This window comes from Corythoichthys intestinalis, chromosome 14 (genome assembly GCF_030265065.1).
Source record: "Corythoichthys intestinalis isolate RoL2023-P3 chromosome 14, ASM3026506v1, whole genome shotgun sequence".
In the NCBI taxonomy this organism is placed as follows: domain Eukaryota; kingdom Metazoa; phylum Chordata; class Actinopteri; order Syngnathiformes; family Syngnathidae; genus Corythoichthys; species Corythoichthys intestinalis.
The window spans coordinates 22,657,038-22,670,613 of record NC_080408.1 but is presented as its reverse complement, the minus strand read 5'-3'; the positions used below and the strand labels follow the sequence as shown (position 1 = coordinate 22,670,613).

Sequence of the window (13,576 nt, the reverse complement as noted above, 5' to 3'; positions counted from 1 at the left end):
GGCAAACTTCAGAAGGGCCTTCACATGAACTGGCTTCAACTGGGGAACATTCTGAGCAATGCATGATTTTAATCTAAACTAGGGTTGTTCCGATCATGTTTTTTTGCTCCCGAGCCGATCCCGATCGTTTTAGTTTGAGTATCTGCCAATCCCGATATTTCCGGATCAGATTGCTTTTTTTTGCTCCCGATTCAATTCCAATCATTCCCAATAATTTTTCCTGATCATATACATTTTGGCAATGCATTAAGAAAAAATTGACTAAAACTCGAACGAATATATACATTCAACATACAGTACATAAGTACTGTATTTGTTTATTATGACAATAAATCCTCAACATGGCATTTACATTATTAACATTCTTTCTGTGAGAGGGATCCACGGATAGAAAGACTTGTGACTTTGTATATTGTGACTAAATATTGCCATCTAGTGTATTTGTTGAGCTTTCAGTAAATGATACTGTAGCCATGCCCAAATGCATGATGGGAAGTGGAACCATGATTGTGCGTAGTGCTACCAATTGATATATCTTCTCTGCGTTGGGAAATAATATAGGGTGTTAAGAAAAAGATCAATTACTACCTAGCTTCCCCACATTGCTTCCCACGATATTTCTAATCGTAGGGAGAGGGATTGTAAGGCTTTAGCCAAATAAATAAAGACTCCAAAAACTTCCAAAATTCACTCTACTCATTTTACGCTGCCTTTTAACTCTCTATATAAGCAATACGGCGCCATTACAGATTGAGCGTGACAATGTGTGAGTGGGTCGTGCAGCGCATGCATTAATTGCGTTAAATATTTTAACGTGATACATTTTTTTTAAAATTAACTGCCATTATCGGGATAAATTTGATAACCCTACCTTAAGCCAAAACTAAAGACTCTGGATGAGTGTAACATATTATGTCTGTAACGTTAAATACAATTAGAAAACGATTTAATAAAAAAATATATATATATTAAAAAAAGGCATGTCCGATATTTTTTTGCCGATTCCGATACTTTTAAAATGACGTGATCGGACCCGATCGATCGGCATCTCTAATCCAAACCATTGCGCTGTAGTGTTTTACTGACATTAGCCTTTGAAACTGTGCATCCAGCTTTCTTCAGGTGATTGACCAGCTCCTGCCGTGTAGTTCTAGGCTGAGCCCTCCCTTTTCTCATCATGAGTGATGCCCCACAAGGAGAGATTTTACATGGAGCCCCAGTCCGAGGTATATTATCAGTAACATTTAGCCCTTTCCATTTTCTAACAACTGCTGCAACTACTGATTTATTTTCACCAAGCTGCTTTCCAATTGTTTCATAGCCTTTTCCAGCTTTGTGGAGCTCTACAATTTTTTCTCTGGTGTCTTTTGAAAGCTCTCTGGGCTTGCCCATGGTAGCAATTGAACTATGACTGACTGTGGGGTGTGCAGGTGACAATATTGAGCTGAAACAAGTGGTGGGTGGGAGGTTACTCATGAGGTAAAGGTGGACTTTTTTTAAGGTAGACAGACAATTCTTTGAGTGTCATAATTATTGCTGATTCTCAGGGGTACAAATACTCATGGATCCCAGTAAATTACAAATAAATTACCGGTATGTCTCTATGAGTGGAAATGCATCTATGATTGAAATTTTAGACCTCTAGCTATTTTCTAAGTGGGTGAACTTGCAAAATCACAAGGGGTGCAAATACTTAAACTCTTCACTGTATATTCCCTTACGTACCAATGAGTTGGGAATTTCTCCTTAAGCGAGTGAATGATGAGTTTTTCCACTTTCTGGTCCGTCTGCGTCACCAAGTCGATAGGCGAGCTTTTCAGCATCACCGCCTCCGACTGCACGCTGCCCACCGCTTCACGCACCATCTGGTCAATGACAGCACGGTGACAATTGCTCGTTGACGACTAGAAACTGCCGACGTGCGCGTACCTGTCCGGCTTTTCGCGCCACAGCGACAGCGTGATCCATGGCGCTCTGCCACTTGTCCGTCATACTGGAGAGACAAGTATAACACATTTTTAAATGTGTTCATCAATTACTCCTTCATAAGGCACATTATGTGACTGTTTTTAAAAAATAAAAATGTAAATCAATACAAAAAAGTATTAAAAACCAGGAGAATATTCACTGCTTTTCACTTTTATATTAAAAAAAATATATATACCGTATACAATGTTTCCTGTTTTTCCCCTTTTATTAATTGAAAAATGTCAGTAAAAATACAAATTAAAAAGAAGATATTTGCTTTTAAGGGGCATATAAAAGAGGATTTTGACAATTTCAATCAAATTTCAGTAGTCCTCAATTTTTCCCCCATGACAAAATTTTCTATTTAAAAAAAATATATATATTTTTTTCCATTTTTATTTTTAATCAAATCCCCTCAAAAAATCTAAAAATTCAGTGAATGTTTACCATTTTTTGTCATTTTTTGTTTTTAAATTTAATTTTAAAATATTTTTTTTTTGCAATGTGAAATGAGAATATTTAATTTTTTTCCATTTGTTTTTAATTAAATCCCAAAATTGAAAAATAAATTAGGTGTTAAATATTTACTGCTTTTGTCCTTTTTTTTGTTTTTTAAATTAAAAAACTTAAAAATAAATAGAGAATACTCACATTTTTTTTCTTTAAGTATAACAAATTATATTCCTTAAATTATATAAAAATAGAAAAATAAACATATTTCCCCACCTTTTTGAAAAATATAAAAAGCTTTGCCAATCAATCAATCGTGCAGTTGCTTTGACAGTGCCAGACGTCCAGTCCATTTTGACTGGGAGGGGTGAATGAACATGGCAGTGAAAGAGTTTTTTATTTTTATGAAACGTAATTAAAAAATGAAAAAAAGGTAAATTTAAGAAAAATGGCAGCAATTAGTTAATTTAAAAAAAGATAACATGCATTTTTTAATTAAAAGAAACACAAAATTATATTTTTAAAAAATCAAGTCAAAATGGAAAGGACGATTGAAGAGTCAATTTAAAAATAAAGTTTTATATATATATATATATATATATATATATATACAGCGGGGCAAATAGGTATTTAGTCAACCACTAATTGTGCAAGTTCTCCCACTTGAAAATATTAGAGAGATGTGGAAAAAAAAAAGAAAATCACATTGTTTGATTTTTAAAGAATTTATTTGCAAATCATGGTGGAAAATAAGTATTTGGTCAATACCAAAAGTTCATCTCAATACTTTGTGATGTATCCTTTGTTGGCAATAACGGTGGCCAAACGTTTTCTGCAACTTTTCACAAGCTTTTCACACACTGTTGCTGGTATTTTGGCCCATTCCTCCATGCAGATCTCCTCTAGAGCAGTGATGTTTTGGGGCTGTCGTTGGGCAACACGGACTTTCAACTCCCTCCACAGGGGTTGAGATCTGGAGACTGGCTTGGCCACTCCAGGACCTTGAAATGATTCTTACAAAGCATCTCCTTTGTTGCCCTGGCTGTGTGTTTGGGATCATCGTCATGCTGAAAGACCCATCCACGTCTCATCTTCAATGCCCTTGCTGATGGAAGGAGATTTTCACTCAAAATCTCTCGATACATGGCCCCATTCATTCTTTCCTTTACACAGATCAGTCGTCCTGGTCCCTTTGCAGAAAAACAGCCCCAAAGCATGATGTTTCCACCCCCATGCTTCACAGTGGGTATGGTGTTCTTCGGATGCAATTCAGTATTCTTTCTCCTCCAAACACGATAACCTGTGTTTCTACCAAAAAGTTCTATTTTGGTTTCATCTGACCATAACACATTCTCCCAGTCCTCTTCTGGATCATCCAAATTCTCTCTAGCGAACCGCAGACCAGCCTGGACATGTACTTTCTTCAGCAGGGGGACATGTCTGACAGTGCAGGATTTGAGTCACTGGCGGCGCATTGTGTGTGATAGTAGCCTTTGTTACTTTTGTCCCAGCTCTCTGTAGGTCATTCACTAGGTTCCCCCGTGTGGTTCTGGGATTTTTGCTCACCGTTCTTGTTATCATTTTGACGCCACGGAGTGAGAACTTGTATGAAAAGCCCCAGATCGAGGGAGATTATCAGTGGTCTTGTATGTCTTCCATTTTCTAATAATTGCTCCCACAGTTGATTTCTTTACACCAAGCGTTTTACCTATTGCAGATTCAGTCTTCCCAGCCTGGTGCAGGTCTACAATTTTTTTCTCTGGTGTCCTTCGACAGCTCTTTGGTTTTGGCCATGGTGGAGTTTGGAGTGTGACTGAGATTGTGGACAGGTGTCTTTTATACCGATAATGAGGTAAATCAGGTGCCATTAATACAGGTAACAAGTGGAGCCTCGTTAGACCTCGTTAGAAGAAGTTAGACCTCTTTGACAGCCAGAAATCTTGCTTGTTTGTAGGTGACCAAATACTTATTTTGCACTCTAATTTGGAAATAAATTTTTAAAAAATCAAACAATGTGATTTTCTGTTTTTTTCCCCCCACATTCTGTCTCTCCTAGTTGAGGTTTACCCGTGTTGACAATTACAGGCCTCTGTAATCTTTTCAAGTAGGAGAACTTGCACAATTGGTGGTTGACTAGATACTTATTTGCCCCACTGTGTGTGTGTATATATATATGTATATATATTAGGGTTGTTCCGATCATGTTGTTTTTCTCCTGATCCGATCCCGATCGTTTTAGTTTGAGCATCTGCCGATCCCGATATTTCCCGATCCGATTGCTTTCTTTTGCTCCCGATTCAATTCCAATCATTCCCGATAATTTTTCCCGATCATATACATTTTGGCAATGCATTAAGAAAAAAATGAATGAAACTTGGACGAATATATACATTCAACATACAGTACATAAGTACTGTATTTGTTTATTATGACAATAAATCCTCAAGATGGCATTTACATTATTAACATTCTTTCTCTGAGAGGGATCCACGGATAGAAAGACTTGTGACTTTGTATATTGTGACTAAATATTGCCATCTAGTGTATTTGTTGAGCTTTCAGTAAATGATACTGCAGCTGTTCAACCCAAATGCATGATGGGAAGTGGAACCATGACTGTGCGTAGTGCTACTAATTGTTATATCTTCTCTGCGTTGGGAAATAACATAAGGTGTTAAGAAAAAGATTAATTACGACGTAGCTTCCCCACATTGCTTCCCATGATATTTCTAATCATAGGGAGAGGGATTGTAAGGCTTTAGTCTATTAAAAAAGGCTCCAAAGGCTGCCAAAATTTACTCTACTCATTTTATGCTGCCTTTTATCTCTCTAAATGGGTAAAACGGCGCCATTACAGATTGTGCGCGACAATGCGTGAGTGGATCATGCAACGCTTGCATTAATTGGGTTAAATATTTAAAGTGATACATTTTTTAAAAAATTAATTAGCGCCGTTATCGGGATAAATTTGATAACCCTACCTTAAGCCTTAAACTAAAGACTCTGGATGAGTGTAACATATTATGTCTGTAACGTTAAATACAATTAGAAAACGATTTAATTAAAAAATATATATATATTAAAAAAAGGCATGGCGGATATTTTTTGCTGATTCCAATACTTTGAAAATGACATGATCGGACCTGACTGATCGACATCTCTAAAATAAATATATATATATATATATATATATAAGTTTTCCCCACTTAATATGGAATAGACGTCTATCCCCGCCGATGGCAGCCAGAGTGTTGATGAAATATATAAGATTTTTTTTTTTTTTATTTCAGTAAACAATGGCGTACCGCAAGCAACACGTTAGTTCCGCTCATTAATATTCATGACATTAGCTACTGTTGCTAAGTAGGGACAAGCCACCGGTTGTCCCTAATAGGAAATGAATGGAAATCGTGTACAAAGGAGATGTTTACAGAGCTAAATCTACCAATTCTCTCCGAAAATGATGTGCCTGGTGCCAAATTCACTGGCAAAGATGTGGAAGAACATAAAAATGTTCAGTTAAAGAGATGGCTTTAGTGTCGAAGGCTGAAAAGACGAAAAAAAAACGAGCCGACCTAAGCATAGCTTTAGCTTTTTTATCGACGCGACTGACAATGACGTTCTCCTGTTACAACAAGCTATCCTTTACCATCAGCCCTGTCTTTCTTATATATCCTCTGGTTGTCCTACGTCTCTTACCGTTCTTGGGGGTAATTTAGTTAGCTTTGTGTAGCGATCGCAAATGCTACTCAGTGACAACCAACGAACACTTTTCATTTTTTCATTGATAACACATCTTAATTCTATAATTTATTTACACTCCCCCCTTACTAAAGTTGTTTTTTTTGTACATATATAACAGAAACGGTAACAGTGGCAGTCAGATACCATTGTAATTCTTTTCAGGTCATTAATTGTCAGAAGCAATACGGCACAACGTTACGCTAAAAAAATAAGTTAAAAATATAAAAATGGCTTACCTCTTTGTCCTCTGAAAGACCATGCCAACCCAACATAATGTTTACTGCATATGAAATGTGAATGGATTCACCGAGCTGGTGTTAAAAGTCCGCGCAAGTTGATTCGGTCTTCACATTCTTTCCTCCCGAGTTTTTGGTTTCCGGAAACGTATGAAGAAAACATCCTTCATGTGTCGTAATGTCTAGAGACGTTTCTACAAGTTCCAAAAAAGCAATGCGTGATCGCCATGTTCGGTTTTGAAAAATTACCGGAGAAAAGTAGCACAAATTAAGTTGGGTCTATGCGAGGGCGGGTCTATAATGTCCCACTTCGGCTTTACTTCTGCTTTACGAGGCCACGTCACGGTCTAAAAATAGCCTGCGTGCGGTAAGCCATTGGGGGGTTGAAAAAAAATTTTTTTCCCCCTGAAAAAAAAACTCAATTTTCCAGTCAAAATAGCTTGGACATCCATCACCGTCAACGGCAACCAATTCTTTCATTGAATTAAAAATAATTTTTGTTTGTATAATCATTTTTGAAGTTATACTGTTATTCATTCATAACTAATGACTAATAATTAAAAATACAATAATTACAATTGGGAGTTATGTCAGCCACCAATAAATATTACTTGCCTACATTGACCCAAAACGTGACGTCTGGCAGGTCTTTATGAAGTTTTAAATGACCAAAATGTCACTTGCCTAATATTAAGGTGGCTATGGTAAGCAGCTAACCACTTGCATGCTAACACAAACAAAAATGGAATCAAACTTTTAACCCTCTTGCTATCTGACTACATTGAGTGTTTGCATTTAAGTACACTGCCTATCTCGAACTGCTCTCAATGCCGCGAGCGCACACGAACACACTGGAGTGTGTTGCGTTCAGGTGCAAATAGAAAAGGAAGGACAAATAAACTCCGTACTTAGCATTTAAATGGACTGTCCGCTTTCATTCTTTTGTCTTTGTTGATCATATTCTACTTGTTATAGTAACGTTTTTGTTTTAAAGAGACTCTACACACCGGAGGGAGAAAAAAAATCCATGAGTTTTAACATATATGGCCAAAATAAATTATTCTGCCTTTGATTCTGTTCGTCTTTGCCATTCATTTTTGAGCACTTGTCATGTGTGAGAAGCTCAAGGTCAAACACGGTCATCGTTCGAGGTTTATTGCTTAAAGTATTTAAAACTAGAAACTGCAATTTCGGGAGAAATTACACACCTTGGTCTTTCCTCTGTGGAGATACAAATCTTAGCCCCACTCAGGTCTATCAATAGAATGGACCATAATGCCAGTCATTGGCACTAAACAAAGTTAAAGCCATTAGAAAAGATTGGGAGAATTGGACGTCCATGTCCGTCAATGGCAGCACCCTCCATAATTGTTAATGGAATCGGGGAAGTTTGGGGGACACGTCCTATTGATATGTAGTCATTTTCTGTTGATTTGGGAAAAAAAAAAAATTTCCCATTGAAAATGAATGGGAAAAATTTTGGACGTCCATGGACGTCAATGGTATCAACTTACATAAGCGTCAATGGAATCCAAGTACATTGGCATCAATAAAATGAACAAACATGAAGAAATGCCATTGGAAATGAATGGGAAGTTTGGACGTCCATGAACGTCAATGGCATCACCCTCCATAAGCGGCAATGCAATCGGGGACATTTGGGGGACACGTCCTAATGATATCTAGTCATTTTCTGTTGATTTGGGGAAAAAAAAAAAATCCCATTGAAAATGAATGGGAAAAATTTTGGACGTCCATGGACGTCAATGGTATCAACTTACATAAGCGTCAATGGAATCCAAGTACATTGGCATCAATAGAATGAACAAACATGAAGAAATGCCTTTGGAAATGAATGGGAAGTTTGGACGTCCATGGACGTCTATGGCATCACCCCCCATAAGCGGCAATGCAATCGGGGACATTTGGGGGACACGTCCTAATGATATCTAGTCATTTTCTGTTGATTTGAGGAAAAAAAAAAAATTCCCATTGAAAATGAATGGGAAAAATTTTGGACGTCCATGGACGTCAATGGTATCAACTTACATAAGCGTCAATGGAATCCAAGTACATTGGCATCAATAGAATGAACAAACATGAAGAAATGCCATTGGAAATTAATGGGAAGTTTGGACGTCCGTGGACGTCAATGGCATCACCCTCCATAAGCTGCAATGCAATCGGGCACATTTGGGGGAAACGTCCTATTGATATCTAGTCATTTTCTGTTGATTTGGGGGAAAAAAAAAAAATTCCCATTGAAAATGAATGGGAAAAATTTTGGACGTCCATGGACGTCAATGGTATCAACTTACATAAGCGTCAATGGAATCCAAGTACATTGGCATCAATAGAATGAACAAACATGAAGAAATGCCTTTGGAAATGAATGGGAAGTTTGGACGTCCATGGACGTCTATGGCATCACCCCCCATAAGCGGCAATGCAATCGGGGACATTTGGGGGACACGTCCTAATGATATCTAGTCATTTTCTGTTGATTTGAGGAAAAAAAAAAATTTCCCATTGAAAATGAATGGGAAAAATTTTGGACGTCCATGGACGTCAATGGTATCAACTTACATAAGCGTCAATGGAATCCAAGTACATTGGCATCAATAGAATGAACAAACATGAAGAAATGCCATTGGAAATTAATGGGAAGTTTGGACGTCCGTGGACGTCAATGGCATCACCCTCCATAAGCTGCAATGCAATCGGGCACATTTGGGGGACACGTCCTATTGATATCTAGTCATTTTCTGTTGATTTGGGGAAAAAAAAAAAAATTCCCATTGAAAATGAATGGGAAAAATTTTGGACGTCCATGGACGTCAATGGTATCAACTTACATAAGCGTCAATGGAATCCAAGTACATTGGCATCAATAGAATGAACAAACATGAAGAAATGCCATTGGAAATTAATGGGAAGTTTGGACGTCCATGAACGTCAATGGCATCACCCTCCGTAAGCGGCAATGCAATCGGGGACATTTGGGGGACACGTCCTAATGATATCCAGTCATTTTCTGTTGATTTGGGGAAAAAAAAAAAAATTCCCATTGAAAATGAATGGGAAAAATTTTGGACGTCCATGGACGTCAATGGTATCAACTTACATAAGCGTCAATGGAATCCAAGTACTTTGGCATCAATAGAATGAACAAACATGAAGAAATGCCATTGGAAATGAATGGAAATTTTGGACGTCCATGGACGTCAATGGCATCACCCTCCATAAGCGGCAATGCAATCGGGGACATTTGGGGGACACGTCCTAATGATATCTAGTCATTTTTTGTTGATTTTGGGGGAAAAAAAAAAATTCCCATTGAAAATGAATGGGTAAAATTTTGGACGTCCATGGACGTCAATGGCAGCACCCCCCATAAGCGTCAATGGAGTTGGGGACGTTTGGGGTATACGTCCTATTGATATCTGGTCATTTTCTGTTGATTTGGAGAAATGTAGTTTTTTCCCCATTGAAAATGAATGGGAAAAATTTTGGACGTCCATGTAAGTCAATGGCGGCACCCTTCATAAGCGTCAATGGAATTGGGGAAGTTTGGGGGACACGTCCTATTGATATCTGGTCATTTTCTGTTGATTTGGGGTAATTTTGTTTTTTCCCCATTGAAAATGAATTGGAAAAATTTTGGACGTCCATGGCAGTCAATGGCATCGACATCCATATAATCAATTGAATCCAAGTACATTGGCATCAGTAGATTCGACATGCATGGCCGTCAATGGCATCAATGCAATGTAAATTCCATTGGAAATCCCATTGGAAGTGAATGGGACTTTTCCCATTCGAAATGAATGGGATAGTTTTTGGCAAATTTCCGAGGAAGCGTAATTTTTTTCCAAATTCTGTATACAACTTTTATGCCCCTCACCGTCCCGGAATTTTTGATGCCCAAATTATTTGATTTGGTCAAAAATTGTAGGACTAGATACATTTTGAAACTTTTTTTTTTTTCACGGAAAATTGCCGTTTACGGACGAACGGAAAAATTTTCGGGGCCATTTGTAAAGTTTCCTGTGTCACGCGAAAATTCCGGTCGTGCCGATACTTGAACGGTGCCGATCGGTCTAACGGTTCGGGCTGTGAAGCGCGCGTTTTTTTTCCATTCAAAATGAATAGGAAAGTTTTTGGCAAATTTCCGGGGAACCGTAAATTTTTGCCAAATTCTGTATACAACTTTTATGCCCCTCACCGTCCCGGAATTTTTGATGCCCAAATTATGTGATTTGGTCAAAAATTGTAGGACTAGATACATTTTGAAACTTTTTTTATTTTTCGGAAAATTGCCGTTTACGGGCGAACGGAAAATTTTTCGTGGCGGTTTGAAAAATTCCCATCGTCACGCGAAAATTCCGGTCGTGCCGATACTTGAACTGTGCCGATCGGTGCTACGGTTTGGGCTGTGCGTTGGCTCAAAAAAACGCGGAGAATAAGATGAATAAATAATAAGTACAATAAAGTTGCACAATAACAATACCTTGTTCTTTCTTTCAGAAAGACCAAGGTAACTAGAAACTGCAATTTCGGGAGAAATTACACACCTTGGTCTTTCCTCTGTGGGGATACAAATCTTAGCCCCACTCAGGTCTATCAATAGAATGGACCATAATGCCAGTCATTGGCACTAAACAAAGTTAAAGCCATTAGAAAAGATTGGGAGAATTGGACGTCCATGTCCGTCAATGGCAGCACCCTCCATAATTGTTAATGGAATCGGGGAAGTTTGGGGGACACGTCCTATTGATATGTAGTCATTTTCTGTTGATTTGGGAAAAAAAAAAAATTTCCCATTGAAAATGAATGGGAAAAATTTTGGACGTCCATGGACGTCAATGGTATCACCTTACATAAGCGTCAATGGAATCCAAGTACATTGGCATCAATAAAATGAACAAACATGAAGAAATGCCATTGGAAATGAATGGGAAGTTTGGACGTCCATGAACGTCAATGGCATCACCCTCCATAAGCGGCAATGCAATTGGGGACATTTGGGGGACACGTCCTAATGATATCTAGTCATTTTCTGTTGATTTGGGGAAAAAAAAAAATTTCCCATTGAATATGAATGGGAAAAATTTTGGACGTCCAGGGACGTCAATGGTATCAACTTACATAAGCGTCAATGGAATCCAAGTACATTGGCATCAATAGAATGAACAAACATGAAGAAATGCCATTGGAAATGAATGGGAAGTTTGGATGTCCGTGGACGTCAATGGCATCACCCTCCATAAGCAGCAATACAATCGGGGACATTTGGGGTACACGTCCTATTGATATCTGGTCATTTTTTGTTGATTTGGGGAAAAAAAAAAAATTCCCATTGAAAATGAATGGGAAAAATTTTGGACGTCCATGGACGTCAATGGTATCAACTTACATAAGCGTCAATGGAATCCAAGTACATTGGCATCAATAGAATGAACAAACATGAAGAAATGCCATTGGAAATGTATGGGAAGTTTGGACGTCCCTGGACGTCAATGGCATCACCCTCCATAAGCAGCAATGCAATCGGGGACATTTGGGGGACACGTCCTATTAATATCTAGTCTCTTTCTGTTGATTTGGGGAAAAAAAAAAAAATTCCCATTGAAAATGAATGGGAAAATTTTTGGACGTCCATGGATGTCAATGGCAGCACCCCCCATAAGCGTCAATGGAGTTGGGGACGTTTGGGGTATACGTCCTATTGATATCTGGTCATTTTCTGTCGATTTGGAGAAATTTAGTTTTTTCCCCATTGAAAATGAATGGGGAAAATTTTGGACGTCCATGGAAGTCAATGGCAGCACCCCCCATAAGCGTCAATGGAATTGGGGAAGTTTGGGGGACACGTCCTATTGATATCTGGCCATTTTCTGTTTATTTGGGGAAATTTTGTTTTTTCCCCATTGAAAATGAATGGGAAAAATTTTGGACGTCCGTGGCAGTCAATGGCATCGACATCCATATAGTCAATTGAATCCAAGTACATTGGCATCAGTAGATTCGACATGCATGGCCGTCAATGGCATCAATGCAATGTAAATTCCATTGGAAATCCCATTGGAAGTGAATGGGACTTTTCCCATTCGAAATGAATGGGATAGTTTTTGGCAAATTTCCGAGGAAGCGTAATTTTTTTCCAAATTCTGTATACAACTTTTATGCCCCTCACCGTCCCGGAATTTTTGATGCCCAAATTATTTGATTTGGTCAAAAATTGTAGGACTAGATACATTTTGAAACTTTTTTTTTTTTCACGGAAAATTGCCGTTTACGGACGAACGGAAAAATTTTCGGGGCCATTTGTAAAGTTTCCTGTGTCACGCGAAAATTCCGGTCGTGCCGATACTTGAACGGTGCCGATCGGTCTAACGGTTCGGGCTGTGAAGCGCGCGTTTTTTTTCCATTCAAAATGAATAGGAAAGTTTTTGGCAAATTTCCGGGGAACCGTAAATTTTTGCCAAATTCTGTATACAACTTTTATGCCCCTCACCGTCCCGGAATTTTTGATGCCCAAATTATGTGATTTGGTCAAAAATTGTAGGACTAGATACATTTTGAAACTTTTTCTATTTTTCGGAAAATTGCCGTTTACGGGCGAACGGAAAATTTTTCGTGGCGGTTTGAAAAATTCCCATCGTCACGCGAAAAATCCGGTCGTGCCGATACTTGAACGGTGCCGATCGGTGCTACGGTTTGGGCTGTGCGTTGGCTCAAAAAAACGCGGAGAATTATTGAATAATAATAATAATAAAAAATAATAAAGTTGCACAATAACAATACCTTGTTCTTTCTTTCAGAAAGACCAAGGTAAAAATATAATAAAAACGTCGCTGCTACAGAATGAGCAGTGTAACTTCAAACTTGACAATAAACAAGCAAATCCATTCGTCTTCCTGTTTCAAAATTTGACAGCTAAGTAGTTTAATGACGTCCAAGAAGCAGGCAAACGACCAAAGTGCAACGTTTCCGAACGACTTACTTGCTCGTGTCAGTGGAAAAAAATAGGAAAAATGGAGTGAATTGAAACGAAAAACTTTGATTTTGATGCTGCGGATCAACGACTTCACTCACTTCCTGGTTTTTCTTCTTCTTCGTTTCCCTTTCCATCGCCGCTACCAGCGCCTCCTGCTGCTCGTAGGGGAAAACTTCAG

At 38.4% G+C, this 13,576-nt stretch overlaps 1 protein-coding gene across 3 annotated transcripts in view; it reads right to left on the bottom strand.

Moving 5' to 3' along the window:
* The window catches only part of impa1 (inositol monophosphatase 1), a 23,177-nt gene extending 9,601 nt beyond the window's left edge, over window positions 1–13,576 (bottom strand). Inside the window, exons 1-3 of one of the 3 annotated variants that reach the window (XM_057857852.1) lie at window positions 13,497–13,576; window positions 1,930–1,993; window positions 1,726–1,865 (exon numbers count right to left, since the gene is read on the bottom strand). In XM_057857852.1, the coding sequence (XP_057713835.1) occupies window positions 1,726–1,865; window positions 1,930–1,992 (203 nt within the window). In that variant the 5' untranslated portion in view covers window position 1,993; window positions 13,497–13,576. Of the gene's footprint in view, window positions 1–1,725; window positions 1,866–1,929; window positions 1,994–6,398; window positions 6,774–13,404 lie in introns of those variants that run through there. The other 2 variants (XM_057857851.1, XM_057857850.1) reach the window with 2 other exon arrangements.